The sequence below is a fragment of the Symsagittifera roscoffensis genome, chromosome 5 (genome assembly GCF_963678635.1).
Source record: "Symsagittifera roscoffensis chromosome 5, txSymRosc1.1, whole genome shotgun sequence".
In the NCBI taxonomy this organism is placed as follows: domain Eukaryota; kingdom Metazoa; phylum Xenacoelomorpha; order Acoela; family Convolutidae; genus Symsagittifera; species Symsagittifera roscoffensis.
Window position 1 is genome coordinate 5,306,886 of NC_087066.1, and position 20,378 is coordinate 5,327,263.

The 20,378-nt window shown below is 35.0% G+C and overlaps 1 protein-coding gene across 1 annotated transcript; it reads left to right on the plus strand.

The window, feature by feature from the left end:
* Nucleotides 1–2,486: 2,486 nt before the first annotated feature.
* LOC134846196 (uncharacterized) lies at nucleotides 2,487–17,767 on the plus strand. The gene is made up of 5 exons (XM_063863447.1): nucleotides 2,487–3,030; nucleotides 6,394–6,558; nucleotides 13,426–13,663; nucleotides 13,980–14,121; nucleotides 17,495–17,767. Exons 1-4 carry the CDS (start codon nucleotides 2,589–2,591, stop codon nucleotides 14,020–14,022), a joined length of 888 nt encoding a protein of 295 aa, XP_063719517.1. The 5' UTR covers nucleotides 2,487–2,588; the 3' UTR covers nucleotides 14,023–14,121; nucleotides 17,495–17,767.
* Nucleotides 17,768–20,378: the final 2,611 nt, after the last annotated feature.

The following is a 20,378-nucleotide window of genomic DNA, read 5'->3' on the forward strand; positions in this document are numbered from 1 at the left end:
AAAAAAACAAGTGGGGAGAAAAACAAAAAAATTCCGACACGTAAACTTCAAAACCAAATCGGAAAACAGAAAAAAGAAAATGTTTTATTCTCGATATTTCTCCCAAAATGTCCTTAAAACAACTGTGTTTCAGTTTAAACTGGATCCTTTTAGCACTACAGTATGCACCCATACATAAGGTCATGAACAAGAAACCTCGTTTTGAGATTGAACTCTCGACTATTTCGATCAGACATCAAATAGATATCTTGTAAATTTACATATCAACGGTGAATATAAAAAACTTCCAAACAAAACAATCCAATACAAAAAAATCTAAAACGATTGGGAATATGAGCAAAAGCAGTCCGATACAAAACAGTGCATATGAACTTTAAACGGTCGTAGACAACTAGCCGGCTGTCGGCGACAACCGATTCTAAGTTCAGTAAATAGCCGTACCACTTGTTGACAAGTTCGCAACACGGTGACACGACTGCAGCGCCCGCAAAAAAGTTGTTTATAAGACTGTTTTAAACGCCTTTTTCACACTTTTCCGGGCTGTTTTGTAATGAACTATTTTGAATGTGACTGTTTGGACAGACAAGGGTTTGGCACTCTGGTAATTAAATCATTATACTATAGACGCCCTACTTAATTGAATTTATAGTACGTATTACTCGACTGTTTATGCGCTAAAACATTGTTGTTTTTTCTTGAAAAGTGTTGAGTTTGGTCTCCCCCGTATAACAGTACTTTTCTTTCGAAGAAGTTGACGAAACATTTGTAATGTGTTATTTTTTGCATTAGCCAAATTTGCATTAGCCTTAAATCAGCACTGTAAACTGGACAATATACAGTGCTGATTTAAATTATCTGGACACAATGAACAAAAGTTGAATTTTCATAAGCATTTTTTGCCAAGAATTTCATCAGGAATAATATGGTGCAATTTTGTCTCCAAAATTCTCAACCAAAGTATTAGCCCAAAAATGGGTCATTTTGGCTTTTTTTCAAATAATCAAGAATTACGCTGAAACTACTTTGTTAATTGATGAGAAATATATAATCACAAGAAACCTCTTACACAGCCCAACAAAGTTTTAGGAATGTTAAATCTCCAAAAACCTGTATAAGAGAAATTATTTTTGCTTGATAGTCAAGAAATGTGATTTACTCAAATTTTTGGGAGAATTGAAAATGCACCATATTAATGTTGAACAAAAAGACATAAGACAAAAAATTAATTTTAATTAACTTTTTGTCTAATCTTAACCCAAATTGAGAAAAACGCGTTGGAAAATTCAAGTTTTCTTCATTTTGTCAGCACTGCATATTCTATCTTCTGAAATCAATTTATGATTTGAGCTCGAAATAAAAACCAGACTTTACGGCAGTCAAAGTTTGTGAAATTACAAAGGTTTAAAAATTGCGAAGTTGGGGTTAACGCGCAATCATTTTTGTTCTATTTAAACGACAGCAGCGAATTTAATCATTACAAGCTGAATCGAGAAACGGATTTGATTTTTAGTTGTACTTTGTCTCAGGTAATTTATATTGTTTTGACCTAACATAGCGCGTAGAGGGCGTATCAAAACAATTAATCAACTTTTTAACATAGCTCCCATTGTTAGAACAATTAACAATCGAATAGTTTTCATAGTAACCTCAATGGGTAGATAGAACATTTAGAACTTCCCTCTTCGAGAAGTCTTTCGAGAAGTCTTTCTCAATATTGAAACTCTTTTTTTTCAATAATTTTTTACTCAATCTAAAAATTTAAAACAATGAGTATTTCAGACTAATCTTTATTGCATTTTCTCTCAAAAATTTTTCATTTTTGCGGAATCACATCTGTTTAGGGACTTAATTGTGATCTATCATCCGACTCTTTCTAAACACTCACTTGCAGTAGCGGAAACAAGGGGAAACCCAAACCCTCAGGGATTCGATCCCCTGACGACCTAAAGGATCCCCTTTTGGCGCTTTTTTCGACGTTTAGTTTTGTCTCAGCGATTCTAAAAATGTTTCTAATGGCACTAATATACACTCATTATGTACCCCATAGTTTCTCTTTAATCGCTTTGTGAAGTGGTTGCCACAATCAGATAAAAATAAATCTTTTTCAGGTGATAGATTTTTATTTCGAAACAAAATGTTTCGAAATAAAAACTTATTTTGTCAGAAGTTCGAACAAACCATCTTTAGTTTATGTCGGGTTACAAGCACTCGCTCGTTTCTTCTAGTGGATACAACAATCAATAATGAAATATGAAATCGCAGTTTCTGATTTCATTCATTTACCGAATGGGTTCGTTTAGCATATAAACGTTTACCATAGCCTTGTGCATCTTCAAAAACTGCAAAGACAAAACTGAACATTTTTTTATGTTTCATGAATGTTTCTGTCTTAAAAAGTTTTCGAATCATATCTTCATGATTGAAAGTTATAATGGACACCAACAATATTCTACGTACAAGTCATAAAACTACACGCACTACCAAAACAGTGTTATAGCTATCGTGTATAAGATTCTTATATTAGACGCAAAATTTTTAGTGATAGATATATAATATAAAATAGCTGTTTCTTAAATTTATTGCAGTTTATGGCTACAGATCGGGTTTCATACAGCAAATCAATTTTTATTGTATTCATAATCCTCGCTTTAAACGTTATTATCTCGGTGTACATACATCAATCATTCCGGCAAACTATTTTAATTGCTCCAAAAAGTGAAGAAGACAAAAAACTCCCGGAGGTTTTTAGTGCAGTAATATACAAATCTGGATACGAAAACGGTCCTCTTTTGCAGAAATGCGAGGAGTTCCAGAACTACGCCGATTATCATGGCTACAGTTCGTCAGTATGCCGTAGTGGCCTAGGAAACGAGTTAGGACTCCTGGCATTCGGCTTCGCTGTCCATCTGCAGTTTGGAATCAAACTTATGTTGAGCACTCGCCAGCAAGAAATTTTATCTCCAGTCTTCAATGTCAGTAGACTGTGCCGAAATAATGATGGATCCGCATTTTGCATGAGTCTGCCGAAAGGTACGCCGTTTGACCTTAGATAAGTTTGTTAGGTTTGTATTTTGCGATGTCGCCGACTTTCGAAAAAAAACTGGCTTTTTACCAAGCCCTTTCCAGTGAAGTTTGTTGTTACATCTGAAAGGCATCTGATATTTGATTAAAAATGTAATTTGAAGTCAAATCGGCAGTTTATGATTGGAATATAGCGCAAAGTTACGACAGTATTTCAGCTCGCCCCTTTTAAATTTTAAGAAAACGTTTCCTATAACGCTGTTTGTTCCGAATTTTGAAAAAAGAAAAAACAGATGTGCTCGGGTTTTTTGTCAGATAACACTCCGTGCCGTATGAATTTTTCATACCACATGAAATTTATTGATGCTGTATGCTCAATAAAGGATTTCAAAAAGTATTGGATCTACCCCCCCCCCCCCCCTATTGTACCTACTAAAGATCCCCCCCTTTCTTGAAAGGGGGAGATTGTTAAGTAGATCCAAAGTAAGTATTGGCGGTTGCACTGTTTTGTTTATGCAATAATCACGGAAAATTTGAAGCAATGACGGAAATAAGTAAATGTCTACGGTAATCTTTTAAATGACAATGATACAGTGAAACACACAACACTTGACTTCTCAAAATTTTTCAGATATTTGACCTTTGATTTTCGATGCAAAATTGAAGGACTTATTGATTAAAGGTTTGTGAAGAAAACCCAAGCCCCACATACCTAGGTGGGCGATCCCATATTTTTAATGTAGAAAATAAAACGTTTTCTTTAAAACCATTTCTTCGGGTTCCTCTGATTTCTGCAGGGTTAATTTTGGGGTCCCTTCTTTTTCTGATTTATTTTATGATCAGATCAAATTTTTGTGAACTGAAAAGTGACATTTTGTGCAGATGACGGTATCCTAGTTTTGGCTGAAAGACTGCAAAAAAATTGAATACTAACGACCGTGAGAAAAAATTTGGCTTGACCAGAGACAAAAAACACGTAGTCAACATAAAAAACATCAAAAAAACTCAATCAAAAAATGAGAGCCTGAGAAAATTAGGAGCGAAACTCGTCTTTGATATCTTGAGAAAATTTAACTTTGTTAACTTTGGGAAACGTTAAATTGCTGAAAAATTATAATGAGGCAGCACCCGTGCCTAATATAGCAATCAGCGCTTATGAACTAACATGTGTACTTTCAAATTGCAACAAAAGTCAAACTAAGAAAAACGGAAAAAATTTAAGAGCATAATGAGGAAAAACTCAAAAGCAGCAGTCTGATTCTGTAGAAAACAAATGGTGTACTCTTTTTTTTCTCTTATCAAATTTCCCACTCTCTAGAAGTTAAAAGTATTGAACTATTTCGTTGCAAGTTATATTTAGTTCAATTTTTGCTATTTTTCTTTTTTGAGTTTGTCTGATTCCATTTATTTCGGCAGAGTTTCCAATTTTGCAGTGAACAGCTCGGTTATATGTCAATTGATGCAATAGGACACGTTACAGCCGGCCTCAATTTGCAATTTCAAAATTTAATAAAGAAAAAAGGGGGTTGGTGTGGTTCCTAAATTTAAAAACTAGAAGCTCGGCTCGGCTGATATCGGTTAGAGCTGTCATAGAAATAAGTCGGCTATGCTGATTTCGTTCTGGGCTTCATATTATTGATGCTGGTTGTTGGCTGTTGTTGTTGAGTCTGCTGATCTTGCTAATGATTGTTGCTGGTGTAAGTTATTCATTTTGAAATGATTGAAAGTTAAGCTATTCATTCTTAATTTTTCCAATTTCGTCGAACTTTATCGACGCATTTTTCTACCTTGATTGACCTTGGTCGACTCATATATCGACCCTGCTCAACCTATGTATCTGCCCCGGTCGACTCAAATAACGAACCTGGTTGACTCATGCATCTACTCTGGTTGACTCATGTATCTACCCTGGCTGACTCATGTATCTACCCTGGTTGACTCATGTATCTACCCTGGTTGACTCATGTATCTACCCTGGTTGACTCATTTAACGACCCTGGTTGACTCATGTATCTACCCTGGTTGACTCATTTAACGACCCTGGTTGACTCATGTATCTACACTGGTTGACTCATTTAACGACCCTGGTTGACTCATGTATCTACCATGGTTGACTCATGTATCTACCCTGGTTGACTCATTTAACGACCCTGGTTGACTCATGTATCTACCCTGGTTGACTCATTTAACGACCCTGGTTGACTCATGTATCTACCCTGGTTGACTCATGTATCTACCCTGGTTGACTCATGTATCTACAATGGTTGACTCATGTATCTACCCTGGTTGACTCATGTATCTACCCTGGTTGACTCATTTAACGACCCTGGTTGACTCATGTATCTACCCTGGTTGACTCATTTAACGACCCTAGTTGACTCATGTATCTACCCTGGTTGACTCATTTAACGACCCTGGTTGACTCATGTATCTACACTGGTTGACTCATTTAACGACCCTGGTTGACTCATGTATCTACCATGGTTGACTCATGTATCTACCCTGGTTGACTCATGTATCTACACTGGTTGACTCATTTAACGACCCTGGTTGACTCATGTATCTACCCTGGTTGACTCATTTAACGACCCTGGTTGACTCATGTATCTACCCTGGTTGACTCATGTATCTACCCTGGTTGACTCATGTATCTACCATGGTTGACTCATGTATCTACCCTGGTTGACTCATGTATCTACCCTGGTTGACTCATTTAACGACCCTGGTTGACTCATGTATCTACCCTGGTTGACTCATTTAACGACCCTAGTTGACTCATGTATCTACCCTGGTTGACTCATTTAACGACCCTGGTTGACTCATGTATCTACCCTGGTTGACTCATTTAACGACCCTGGTTGACTCATGTGTCCACCCTGGTTGACTCAGTTAACGACCCTGGTTGACTCATGTATCGACTTGCCCTGATTAATTTGTGCATCAACTGTGTACGAGGTTAATTTTTTCTCAATTTTTTCTCGATGTGTCGATTCAATCATCAGACTTCGTTAGATCCATAAGGTCCATGCATAATTTGATCCTGTCAACCTGAGTAGCATGCTTTACTTGACTTTTGAGCGTAAGATATTAAGGACGAAAATGCGTCACTAATTTTAAGAGCGGCGAAATATGTTTATGCCATTTGGTTTTGCTTCAAAAAGGAACCCGTCTCTTGCCCAGTTCGGCGCTGCCTCCATTCTTCCCACTCGGGACATCGGGGTTTTATTTATTAATGGTTCTATAATTTACCAAATGCATATATTAAATTAGTCTGGGAGGATATTACACTGATCCAGTTTTTAGTAGACTGCTTTCTTCAAAAATCGGAATTCAAATGCTCTAAGCCACTTATTTTTAAGGTATCGTTTTTAGATTGCAATCTTGAGAAACCAACAGATCCAGGTCGGTATGTGGAACCATCGGTGAAAGAGATCTGGAAAAAAGGAGTCCAGGCCTACGGAGAAGTGCCAGATGACATGAAAGGAAAGCGGGCTCAACTTCCTCATTGGCCCACTTTTCTACCATTCTTCGTTAACGGTGAGATCTTAAACCGACCCTTTGATTCTACAAAAAAATACACAGAAAAAAGCTGAACTAAACCAGGTTCGAATCCCGAGGCAACAGGGAACACTTTTTTAACAGTCAAATCATCTAATTCAAATGTACCGAATACCACTTATTTATGCTAATATTGGGTATAAATAACGCAAAGGGAGCTATAGAAACGGATTTAAAAACTTCTCAACATGTGTGGTATTTAAAAAAGTGGAAAATTCAGTAGCAGTCGAACGTTTTAAGCTTTTTCGCCTGATGCGAGTATTTTTCATCCCACTGTTTATGTTGGAATAAATTTGCTCAGAGTTTTGTAAAATCTTCAATTTATATTGGTTGAAAATTTTAGCGAGGTTGAGGTTGTCGTTCGATGAAAGTGACACTCTATCTGTGTAGTTTTTTCACGCTCGTGTAGTTTTTTCACCACCCGGTTTGATGTCTGCAACTCAAGTCGCGACCGAATACCGTCCCATCGCGCGAAAGGGATTGCGCTTCTAAATTTCGCAGTCGCACAGAGGTTTTTGAGTCGCGAAGATTGCGCAAAGATCCGAATATTCCCTACTTGAGTCACGCAAAGTCTCGAATTGAAGCAGTAGAAAATGGATGGGTGACAGGAGCTTCAGCCGTTTTGAATTGCTTAAGCTTTGGAAAACTCAAAAAAGATGTTTTTAAAAAAAACGAGTCAGAAAAACAAAAATAGAAAGAAACGGAATTTTTTTCGGTCAAACAATTTAAACTAGTTGTCAGAGAATTTATAATTAATTTAGAGGACTTACGGCAATAACTCTATTTTTGGAATTTTACTTTTTTAATTAGAGAATTTTTAGTTTTGGCTTCCTGGAGTGTGAGTTCACATTCCCTTCCCGGGGTGAGATCCCCATCAATGAACTATCGATGTTCATTGCCACAATAGCAAATTTTATCATTTGAAAATCGCTTATTTGGCTATTTTTCAGTGATGAAACAGCGATAAAAATCATATCAAAACGAGCAAAATTAATGCTCTACTGGGATCCAATCCAGCACCCATCAGTTTAGTAGACATATCTGCTGCCCTTTGCGCCACGAATAGTTAGCTTTGAACAAACTGAAGGGCTTATAAACTCACACTCTTATTTGAAGGCTATTAAAATGCTGTAAAATTTCTTAAGTTTTAGCGCTGATTTTCTACGGAATCATTACTGAAAAAGCTCTGAAATATCCTAGGCTTAGCTATGCAAAATGCTTTGATATTTACATGAACCAGGGCTGGAACAAAGCGATTACCGGGATACTACAGAAAAAGCGCTAGTTAACGTTGGGACTTCAACCCGGGTTTATTCTATTTTATAGAGATTTTACAACTTTTGATTGGGGAAATTTTCACGAAATTTTGGCTTAAGCTTGCTTGAGTTTTTCGGATAGGGAAAACCAAATTTTGCGACAGGCCTGCTAGGAAAAAAGGAACTTTATCACGCTTTTTTCTAAATGTGAACCATGAGTTTGTTCAATAATTTTTCATAGAAAAAAGAGTTTTTTAGATAACTTATAAAAAAAATTTGTTTTCACCCATTCTGTAATTTGTCTTGGAGATGCATTTTGATCTTTTACAAATGGGAAGAAGAAAAACCAGAGTCAACAAGATTTATTTTAAAGTTATTTCAAAAATTTTCCTATGATTTTTTTTTTGGTTTCGGGAATTCAACACAAAAACTTGATGGAAAAGAAACATCCAACTAAATCAAATGAACCGAATACGCCCATGTTGAATATGAAATCTTCAGAAAAACTAACACACACTCAGTCAAAAAGATGCGCTAAAAAACTGAAGTTAAGAAAAATTGAAAGCTTTCAACTGCAGTTGAAATTTTTTAAAGTTTTTTTGCTTGAGCCGAGCATCCACCATCCAGCGAGAATCTATTTGGGAAAAATTTGCTCAGTATTTCGTAAAATACTCGATTTCGATTTGCTAAAACCCACCAGCTGAGGTTGAGGTTGTTGCTCCACTTTTTGAATAAAATCACAAAAAACATATTAAATTTTTTTATACTGTCCTAACGATGTCGATAAAATCAGCTCAATTTTTTTACCTAAAATACTGATGTACTTTCAGGCCAATTTGATAAAAATATGTTACATTGCTAGATTATGAGTTGCAACTTTATTTTTCTAATTTATCCCAAATTGGCCAAAATTTCAGTTTAAAAACCCCAACTTTACAGAAAAAACGCTGGTGAAACTAAAAGTGTTTCACGGGCGTTCAATTTTTGTAAAGTCGGGGTTTTGAAACTGGTAGCTTGGCCATTTTGGGATAATGAGGCAAAAAAGCTGTGCAACGCATCTAGCAATGCAACGCAGTTGTATCAAATTGGCCTGAGATTAGTTCAGCAATTTTTTTATGACGCATTTTGTATTGCGAAAATGTTCCCCAAAATGGGTAATTATTGGCTTGATTTAGTGAAAAAAAAGTCAATAAGTACTTTGTTAACTTTTGAACGAATTCTGTCTAGAGATACCGCCAATTAGGCCGCCTCACATGAAGAATATCCAATATTTTGCCCTAGATGCTTCAAAATAGTTTTCAAACAAATAGTTGCAAATTAAACTGCAAAATTTATGTCATTATATGATTATTAAATTTTGTCGGTCTAAAACAAAAACTCGTTTTTACATAATTTGTTTACCAAGTGGAGCCACTGCTTTAGAAAATCAAGGATAGAAAACTTAAATCTATCACGATAGTCCAAAAACTGTTAAAAGACTGAAAACAAAATCCAAGGCGTCCAAATAACTTAAATCAGCACTGATTTTTCGAGAAGAAAAAGAGATCGAATGACGAAAAACTCTCAATGAAACTTGAGATTCCGAATTGATACAAGATTTCTTTTGGGTGAGTACTTCATATGCAGAAAAGAGAAATCAGAATCGATGGCATCGGAATAATTTATGTCCACGCTGTTTTTTCACCATGAACGAGATACTTGAGGATGAAAAATTTAAACCAAACGTTTTCTGCATGCGCAGTGTTTATTTCTGAACCTGATTCTTTTCTAGATTCGCAAAAACATGGAAATGCGCTATTTCGAAAAAAAGTATTTGTGTTCGGTTTGAATCTTTTTGTGCTAAATACTAAAACAAACTCAAAATAAAATAATTTTGTTCTCAAAAAAAAAATGACATAAATAAGTTTTTTTTCTAAAACAACTGCAAACTATTGATCTTTTCAGCTTGAAACTTAGAAAATCTACCTGCGATCATTTTTTGTATTTCGGTTTGATTGGAGAAAAGGCGATTTAATCAAAACAATATAATAATCATGCTTTATATCAAATCGTATAAACGGTAATATAGACTAATCCAAAAAAAACAGGCAAGCAAATGGTGAGGAATAATCAGTTGACAATCCATTCAAATTTGACAAAAATATGCGGTTTTCAGCACCTCTGGTTTTATTGAGTAAGCCCCCAGAGAGCCATGGGCAGTCAAAACTAGAAAACGATTGAATTCTATCGCGAACTGTTGCTCGACAGCTCTCCGATTAAAATTTTGTAAAAAAAATTGTGTGATTTTTCTTTTTGTGTCATTAAGGCATTTTTTGGTTAGACTAGTTTTTATTAAGAAAAAAAAGTATAAAACAAGATAATTACAAAAACTTTACCAACTTGAAACAGATCCCACAACTTGCCAACTTTACCAACTTAAAACAGATGCCGCAAAATGATTTTGAGAAAAAACGATTTTTGCAACTGGTTAAATAAAACATGAAACGTTCTATGCAGACGTTAAACATGAAAAGATGAAACTAAAGTTTAACGCGTTTTGTCCGGTTAATTTAAATCAGCACTGGATAAAATTTTCGTTATCAATTTCCAAAACCATTTTATCTAATGAGTACCCGTTAAAGAGTTAACATAATTTTTGTGTACAACTAGGTTAAAAAATCACCATATCAAGTTTTTATTGAATTATCGTTTTTTAGTTATTTTCGTTGAAATATCTGCAAATTAAATGAACTAATAGGAGTTTGACAGAACAAATTGTACTTTATATTATCAAATGATGAACAACTGATGAAAATCTTGGAAGTCCGAAAGAAAACACAATAAAAGAAAAAATGAGCTATTTTCTTTCCCTTTGAGATTGATACTGTACCTCTCAACATTCTCACTTTTAGTATAAATTTCCAGTTAAGTGAGCATTTCAGGAAATATCTTCCAAAACAAATGGCGAAAACTCAAATAAAAGAATTAGAGAAATTGAACAACAACTTTTCATACACCTAGAAGCACTTCGCAAAAAAAACGGCCGCCTCATAAATCAAAAAAGGAAAGTTTCAACTAAGATGAGGATATGGGATACGAACTTTTTTTTACAACAAAACATTTATCAAGAGTGAAACATTTTGATGAAATAGCTGATTTTGAAAAAGTTCTCTGAATGAAATTTTGTTCAGTTCAGTGATAATTCCTCTAAGTAATTTTCGAAAAAATGAAACTTTGCCAGATAAAAGGTAAAACAATCAATTTTTCATGCGAATAACAATCAATATCAGGAAATTTTCTACGCAGATCAAAACATGGTTTAATCAAATTTTTCTAATTGGTTAGTACCTAAAACATAACTGATGAAGTGTATTAGACTATCCGTAATAATCTTAATTTTACTTGTTTTGTGTCTTTTCTATTTTTATTGGCAGAAAACAGTAAGATTTGTTTTTGCAATTTACCATATTGAAAATTGCTCCAACTGGAAAGGAAATAGTTTAAAGTTCCATTAAAACAGAGTTTCCTGAATTTCTCATATTGATCAAGATTTTGACAACAAGAACTTTTGCCCAACCATTCTATTAATTCCTAATTCACCAAGGACGGAGCTTTTCAAACTGTATGAGTCCAGTGAGCGAATCACCCAGAAAACCAACAGCAACGTAAGCGACACTAGATTTACCTTCTACTTCTTTCAAAACTTACGTTCTTTGCAAAAATATTCGACAGCTCGTCGATTGAGGAACTGTGAACAAAGATTGTGCGAATTTTTATTTGTGCAATTAAAAAATTTCATTTTAAATAAATCAAAATTTCGAGTCTGTTTGAAGCAAAAATGTACAAACAATCAAAACAATGGGAAAAAATCTCCCATTTTGCGTAGAAAAACGACATAAATTTTAACTTTGAAATTGAAATTGATTTTGATAATTTTGAAAATGATTTTGAAATCAAATTGAAATTGATTTTTGATAACTTTTTTAAAATTTAAATCTATATTTGTAAGTTATTTTTTAGAAATTGAACTATTTTCGATTTTTTTTTGAAACATTGACATTATTTTGCACACATGATGAGAAAATACTCCTCAATTTGCAGCATGTTAATCAAATTTACGCGTTTTTTGCACGTATGTTTAAGAGCTACAGAGTTACTGTTAACATATTTTTTTCGTTAACGATTCTAAAACTCTTTGATTTTTTCTGACAACAAGTTCAGAAATGATCAAAAGTTTCCAGTTTCGAGACATAATTAGGAATTTTTGCGTCATTCCACAAATATTTTTTTTTTGGATGGGTTCTGAATTATCTAGTTTTTTGAAAAAAAAAGTTGACATTATTCTTAGGCAAATTACAATGAAATATTTCAGTTTAATTTCATTGTTTTTCTAGCTTTGCGTTTTTGTTTTGACAATGTTGTCTTGTCGTTGTCGCTAGAAAATAAGTTATTTTTCACATTGGGACAAGGTGTAGGCCTTACCTTGGTGGTTCTGTATATGATCAAAAACATGCTGGTCTACCTAATTGAACGTTAAGAACATATAAATTTTTTAATGTTTAAATATATGTGTGTGTATATATATATTCTAATTTATTGTGCTATTTGCTTGTTGTTGCACTTGTTATGGCAAAAAACGGCGACTTTTGCCTTTATAAGCCCATTTTTCCTGAGTCAGTTCGACTGTGGTTCATCTATGTTTCGACTGTGCTCGACCTATATTTCGACTGTGCTCGACTTATATTTCGACTGTGCTCGACCTATGTTTCGACTGTGCTCGACCTATTTTTCGACTGTGCTCGACTTATGTTTCGACTGTGCTCGACCTATGTTTCGACTGTGCTCGACCTATGTTTCGACTGTGCTCGACCTATGTTTCGATGTGCTCGACCTATGTTTCGACTGTGCTCGACCTATGTTTCGACTGTGCTCGACCTATGTTTCGACTGTGCTCGACCTATGTTTCGACTGTGCTCGACCTATGTTTCGACTGTGCTCGACCTATGCTTCCAATTTGGATATGTTACGAATGTGCTCGGCTTCTTTTTTTGTCTTTCTCGACCGAAGTCAGTTAGAATTCGACTTTGTGCTCGACTTCAAAATGCTTCTTGATTGCGGATTTTCAGTCGTAAAAATGCACCTGCTCAGCTTTCACAGTCGAAGCATATTTCGGGCAACTAGACCCGGAAACTATGCTTAAGGCCTCTTACAATGTTTTTTACAGATCAAACGGGTTGTCTTCAATCCGCTCCCTCAGAAAATCATAGTTTTTGTTCACATGCTTTTGATTAAAACAACGGTCCTGAACCCAGTATTACAAAATCAAGCCAAAATCATTTCCGTGAACTGATTTAGGTGCATGATGTGAAATTGATCCGCAGAATGATGTGAAATTGATCCGATAATTCATTTTTTGGCCGATGTAACTTAGTAAAAACGGACCGAGTAAACATCTTCTCCCGAAATAGAAACAATTAAAATCTTCTAACCACTGTTCATCTAACTAGAACAGGATTTAAAATACAAGATTTTTGATTGGCTGGCATTTCCAACTTCTAACCATGTGGTGTTTTATTTATAACCATTATGATGTGTATCGCTGACATTTTAGCTCATTTTGCCGAATTCCGTTCTCGAATTTTCTTCAACGAAGACGTGTGGAATGATGCGAGATTGATCTTTAAGAAATTGAATGAAGTGAACAATTGTTCAATAGAGACCAATTGTTCCGTTGTGTATGTCCACATGCGAATGCAGGTCACTTGCGGGGTCACAAATGGGGACCCGAAGTCTTCTTTTCGACAAACTATATGCAGGAAGCCTTCAAGAATGTGTCCAACACGTACAACGCAAGTTGACTCTTTTTCTTCACTTTTTCTTCATCCAAACCTGAGAAAGTGAATCATTGCGCCATCCGAATCAAAGTTCCCTATTCAAATCAGATATGAATTTAAAAAAGCGTAGTTTATCATCACAAAATGACATAAAGGGTTTTCTTGCAAGACTTATGCGATTGTTAAAAGACAACACATTTCGAAATAAACTAAAGTCTTGCATGATTCTAATAAGATTTGGTAAGATATCGTATCTAAAGCAAAGTTAAAAGTAATCTAATTGCTCAAATCTTGATTAAAAACAGTTCAAGCTGCTTTGTCTATATTTTAGAACCCAGTGTTCTACGTTGTTGGCCACACAGACTCAGATGTAGCCAATTTCTTACGTTCGCACAAAAAGGACTTCGATTCTTACAAGGTTGTCGTTGTTGCCCCATTTGAGACAAAAATGCTGAAGAGAAAGACATATGAAGGTTTGTACGTTCTCTTTAAATATTGCGACTTTCGAGGAAAATGGACGAATATTTGTGCTAGTAGTATTGTATCGTGTCCCGGATTCTGAAGGGAGGTCCTTCCTAAAGGGGGGGGGGGTGTCTCACGTAAAGACAAAAACCTACGAAATTTGTCCTTGATTCTCGTAGGACGAAATGGGTCCTTCCTAAGGGTGAGGGTCTCATGTAAAGCAAAAACCAAAGAAATGGGTATTGATTCTCGTGAACAACACTGAACAAATTTGTCTTTTAAAGTTAATTCCCACATTGAATTTTGATTAATCAACAACTTGGGTAATTTCTTCTATAAAGTGTTTTGACCGATTCGAAACAATTTTTATCGATGAGTATCTTCAACTACGTATTAAGGTGAAATTTTTGTACAACTTTTTCAGAAAATTTCTGACAATAATTCTCCTAGATCAATTGTTTGATTAAAAAATCTTTTCCAATTCAAACTGAATGGGCTGTGAAAATATCCGTTCAATGCAGTCGGTTTTAGTTGGTTTCGAACAAACGTGCGAGTTGCGCCTTTTGAAGGCCCCATTTCCTGTATATTGATTTTATCATGTTCTAAAATCAAGTAAAGTTCGATAAAAAAATTTTTCTTGTAAAGTCATTTTTGGAAGCTTATGACGAGTTGGCTTTATGCGAGTTTTGCGACTCAAGAAACATTTTGCTGGAGTTATCTCAAAGATGTGATATAATTTTCTTTGCCCTGTTTTGTTATGATTTAATGGCAACCTATTGGCAGCTTGCAGTGTGGTGAAACAAAAAAAACAGCAAGTTTTATTCCAAGCACTTCATCAATTTTTCATGCTAATGAGTGTAATTTAGCCAGAGCAAACACTTTGGGTTTTTATGTGTCTTGAAGTAGAGTTTTCGTTTAAATTGATTTTTTAAGTGTCATTAGACGTAGTTCATTAGAAGAAAAAGTTTCGATTGGAAAGGTTTTACACAAGAGTTTCCAAAAATGTTTGTCTCTGAAAGGAACAAACAACATCAAAGAGTACTGTGCAATGAAACTCGCAGAAATGAGACTATAAGGCAACTCGCTGTAAAATTAGAATTTTTGATACGAAAAGCATATTCTCTAAATACTTACGATTATAAAAACCTGAAAATGACAAAAGTTCTCATTATAATTTTAACACCACAATTAAGAAAATAGCATTAGAAAAGAGAGCATGACATCAATCATCAAATCGCGAACCAGATATTGATTTCATCTCATAGACAAACCAGAACAAGCTGAAATCACAATGAAACTGGAAAAAAAACAGAAAATTTAAAGTTTTAACGAGTCAAAAAAGACAATTACGTCACACATAAACGACATTCAAGACACCGATAGTGAATTAGCAGAAAAAATCCTACATATTTCTGTTTGTGTAGATCATGCTTCTGTTGATCTTAACTGGTTCTATAAACTGCAAATTTTTATAAAACTTTTCAACCCTAAATTGTAAGAATTCATTTTCAATGTCTTCAGATCATCAAATGCCCTTCAATTTTAAGATTGTCAAATGCCCTCTTTTTCTTCAAAACTTGACAAACTTATCTTTAGCTGATATTTTGCCTAGAAATGGCAGCTGCTCTTGCAGACTGTTATTAATTTTCTGTAAAACTTAACACAAGTTGAGAAAATGGTTCACTGCTGCCAACAGTTAAGCTACGCCGCCACAATCGCCTCAAATTTTGATTATTTACCACAAAACTCCATTCCACATACAATTCTAAACCAGGTCAAACGTTCATTTGTCTGAACGATACAAACCAATCAATCTGATTAATGTAATTAACCAGGACACAAAAATGAGAAGCAAAAACTTCGAATTGGAAGAATTTATATATCGTGTCCCTTGTTTTTAAGTTAAGCTTATCAAAATTCTAAGTAGAGGGTCTTCTAATTTATGCGTGCAAGCTTACGTTCATTTACAAAATGCTAGAATAGGGTTCCTTCAAATATTAAGGACCCTTTTCTTAAGATTTTGCTTTACATGAGGGCCCCCCTGAGGAGGGATCCTCCTAAGGATCCGGGACACGATTCAAAACTACTTGTGCTCGAGGTGGGTTTTATTCTACAGACAATTTTTTTAAACTCAGTCGAAAGATATTAATGCCCATAATTCAGAATTGAAAAGATATTTTCACATTTGGGCTCATCTGTAATGTTATGGTGGTTTAGAGATTACCAATATTTCCAATCTGGGATAAAAATAGCGCGGTCTATTTTGCACTTTTTTATGCGTGAACATTTTTCATCAGTCTAAGAAATTCTTCCAAATTGGTAGAAGCAGGCTATTTGTCATAAATGCTAACATAAATAGTAGTGATATTTTTTAATTCGGTCCTAACTTAAGCGTGAGGGGGATGGTTCTCATGAAAGTCTAATATTTTGAAATGTTCTTTTTAAAAAAATTTCATCAATTTTGATTCAAAAAAACAGCACCCCATAGACCTTAAATGGCAGTCGGAATATTCAGGGCTTCAACCTGATATGAGCAGTCTTATTGTTCCAACGTTCCAAGACAGTGAGGAATATATATGCTTGGGGTGGTTTTTTTGTTCAAACCGATTTTACTAAAGTTGACATCATAAGGGTATCAATCTTTGGAGTTGCTATGAATTTTTTGTCAAAAACGCTACCTTAAGAGTAATTTTTTTGAGAAAAGAAACCAAACGAAAAACAGACTGCTTTTAAGCGTAGAAATGGCTTTAATAGCGATGTCAACAATGTTTTGGAAAAACGTTACGTCAAATTAGTTTTTATTTTGGAAAAAAAACCACACGAAAAGCAGACTCATTTAGAATCCAGAACTAGTATGATTGTTCCGGCTATTTTTGATAAAATAATTGTGCTCGGTTGGATTTTTTTCCAGGCATGTTTTGATTTTTACTATTTTGCCCAGAATTTTTAGTATATTTCAAAAGTTATTGTTTCCTGAGCTCAAAATTAAAAAGATATGCCACCTGTGATCATATTTTCGGACGTTAAGGGGGTTCAATTATAGCCAATTTGCGCAAATTAGTACAATTAACGGGCGATATATTTCATGCTATTAACACAGTGGAGAATAAATTGCTCTTAGAAATGGTTTTAAATGGAATTGAGGCGAGCTATTTTCAATTCAACTTCTCAATAAGCAAAATATATCCCTTTGTACTTTAAACAGTGTATGGGGCGATGATTTAAAAAAACTAATTTTTCTTTGTTTTTTTAAATGTCACTCAATTTCTGAAAACTTTCACTACTCCAAATACGTTAAAATGCAATGAGAACATTCAAAGCTTCACCCTAGAACGCGCAGTCTTATTCTATTTGTCAGCAATGTAAAGCAACTTTTATATTTAGGTGTAGAAATGGCTTTAATAGCAATGAGCGATGTAGTGATTTTATCCTACGGAACGTACGGAGATTTTGGAGCTCTACTGGGAAAAGACAAAAAACAAGTTCTGTACCCAAAATCACACAAAGCGCACGACGAAACAGGAGTCAATCAAGGCTTGCCTAGATTTATGCCCATATCATGGAAGAAAACAAAATGAGATAATGTTTTTTTTTCAAATCGTTTACAGCAATAATAGCCTAGCATACAATTATCCGGGTCAGGGTCTGCAAATTATGTCCGGATTTCTTAAGTTCATCCAAAACTTCAAATTATAGCTCAATTTTTAAGTATAGTCATCTTGATAAAATGTCCAAAACGTGATTCTGATGTTGTTTGCTATACCAACGTTTCAAAATTTTTAGGGACAGAAAAACTTTACAGGTTTCGCAAAAATTTTGAATCAGTTGTGAGTATCTGCATCTTATCGTGCCGGTCTCGAAATGTTTTTATTCGCAAAAATCACACTTTTCACCTATCTGAAAATTTTGGAAATAGTGTTTTGTTGCGATAGTTCGGATATAAAACTTGAGCCTTGACCCGAGTAAAGAAAATCATTTTTTAAAATCATTACAACAATCATAATAAAATATTTTCAAGCTTTTAAATATACAACAGGTGTTTTTACTCGTCTATCAGTTTAATATTGTTTTGGCTCTTGATTGTTTTCCTGCAAATGAATTTAAAATTTGATCTGATACTTTTATTGCGTGTTGATTTGATGCTTGTCTGATGATTGTCTGAGCGATCGTCAGTTAACCTCCAAAGTCGGCTGAAGTCATCTTTGGCTTAATTTCTGATTTATTTGTTCTTCCAGACTCAGAAAAAAAAACAAAGTAACCTCCATCCTCAACGTTCTTTTTAGAAACCAGTTGAAAAATGGAGCTAAATGGTACAAGCCCCGACGTTTTTCTTTTCAGAAAACCTACTGTGCAGACACTAATGAACTCTCCAAAAACACCACAACGACCTTATTTTGACAAGAATTTCACCGCTGCAGTCATTTTTTGGAATTAAAACAAGTCAAATGTTTGTGTCCCCTCTGAATCTTTTTCTTTTTCCTGATCCTTGAAACAAAACTTCGACCTTACAACTTCACAGCGTCAGAGACCTGCCGTAACATTTCCTCCTAGAAAATTGATCCCCCCCCTAGAAATAATAAAATCTTCAATTCATGTGCGAGTAAAACATTGTTGTAGAAAGGTTTTTATGTGAATTATATCTTTTATTATTTTTGATTTCCCTAATTACCCAAACTTTTTATAAAAAAAAACAAATTTACTTTACTCTCAAATATGACGTCTAAAGAATCCAAACTTTATACCCCTAATTAGATTAGGGGAGAAAGACTTCATTTATCTAACTAAGTCTAATATTAAACAAATTTAAATAATAAAAATAAGAATTATGTTAAAACACTTCGAATAAATGTTAATGTACTTTGAGTGATACAAAGCCAGGTACTAATTAGAGAGTCTAAACCTATCGGAAAATATGTCATCCATGTGAATATATAGCCAAATACCCACTTTTCCCTTCAAAGGGCGAATGTAACTAGATAGTGGTTCAGGTACCGGGTCAAACAAAAAGAAAAGACACAAAAAAATGAATTTAGATAAAATCATCCGAACGAAACGCTTATAATTATGTGCAGCGTAACGCTATAAAATTTTCATGGACATTCACACAACTGCAAAAATGTACACTAATTTAACCAACTAAGAAAACTCAGAAGAATAAACCTGTGCGTTTGTAGGGGTTTTTGTTGGCTCCTGTGGGCTTTTGGCTCCTAACCCTAATGACTCCTTTTGCCGGAATATCTGGGAATACTGGTGTCTGCCTGTGCTTCTAAATTAACCATTCGGAGCCTCTTGATGTTTGAAGAAGGGCTAATTGTCTGCCCATCTAGGAGCACCAGTGACGGCTGTTGAGTTTCTCTCAATGAAATTGTAACAATAGAGGATAAACTAGCGCTGTATGAATCGTCAGCGTGATCCACGCCCTGATTTCAAGTCGAAACATTTTTTCAACAAAAGGTTTCTGCTTTGTCGAAGGGTACATTTTCTGAAACAATGCCAGTACACATGTCATTTTTGAGATCGAGGTCTCTAGAATAACCTGTTTGATAGTGGAAGCGATACGTGGAATTTCTGTGATTTTCTTCGACTTATATATGGCCTCTTTGCGTATCGTGCATTCAATTGTCTGTTCTTATGGACTCATTTTTTTCACTTTTTTCACCTTCCAGTGTGACATTCGCTCTGAAATTACACAGTGACGGAGCATAGAAAAATTCCCTATTGACGACTGGCTGACGTCAGTTACCTTGATTCTACTCGTTTTAAACCCTATTGACCTAGCCAGATGATTTTCTGATCTGCTTAAGTGCTAACTATCGTGTTAGCATTTTTAAGCCCTCAGCCAAAAGACTTTAAATCAACTTTCGTTTAAATGCGAAAAATAAGCTCATAGCTGCGTCTAGGATTTCCAGACAACTTTAATAATACTGAAAACATGGCTGTAAACCACAATTAGAGATATTTTTAGTGACAGCTATATATTACATTCATTAGAGATTAATTGACTCTTTCCTCGCCCGTAACTGCTCTGAAATACTAAATCAAAATCGAGTTAAGCTAAGTGCGTTCTGGGCATTAAAGCAGCTAAAATGTTTCCTAAAAGAGTCTCTGGGCATCGGGCCTCCAATTTTAACCTTTCCCGGAGATAACGTCGTCCCGAATGTGCCACTGTACCTTGCGTTCACGCTCTCATCTACAAGTTAGCACCTTATCGTGTCGTCTTTTCACGATGAGAGTCTTCGTTTTTCTTTTACTTTTCTCTCTCTTGTTT

Bases quoted from the DNA above. Each gene is read 5' to 3' on its own strand.
- LOC134846196 (XM_063863447.1), top strand. From the start codon at position 2,589: ATGGCTACAGATCGGGTTTCATACAGCAAATCAATTTTTATTGTATTC. The intron at 3,031-6,393 runs GTACGCCGTTTG...TATCGTTTTTAG, and splicing joins TTGCATGAGTCTGCCGAAAG to ATTGCAATCTTGAGAAACCA. The intron at 13,664-13,979 runs GCAAGTTGACTC...TCTATATTTTAG, and splicing joins ATGTGTCCAACACGTACAAC to AACCCAGTGTTCTACGTTGT.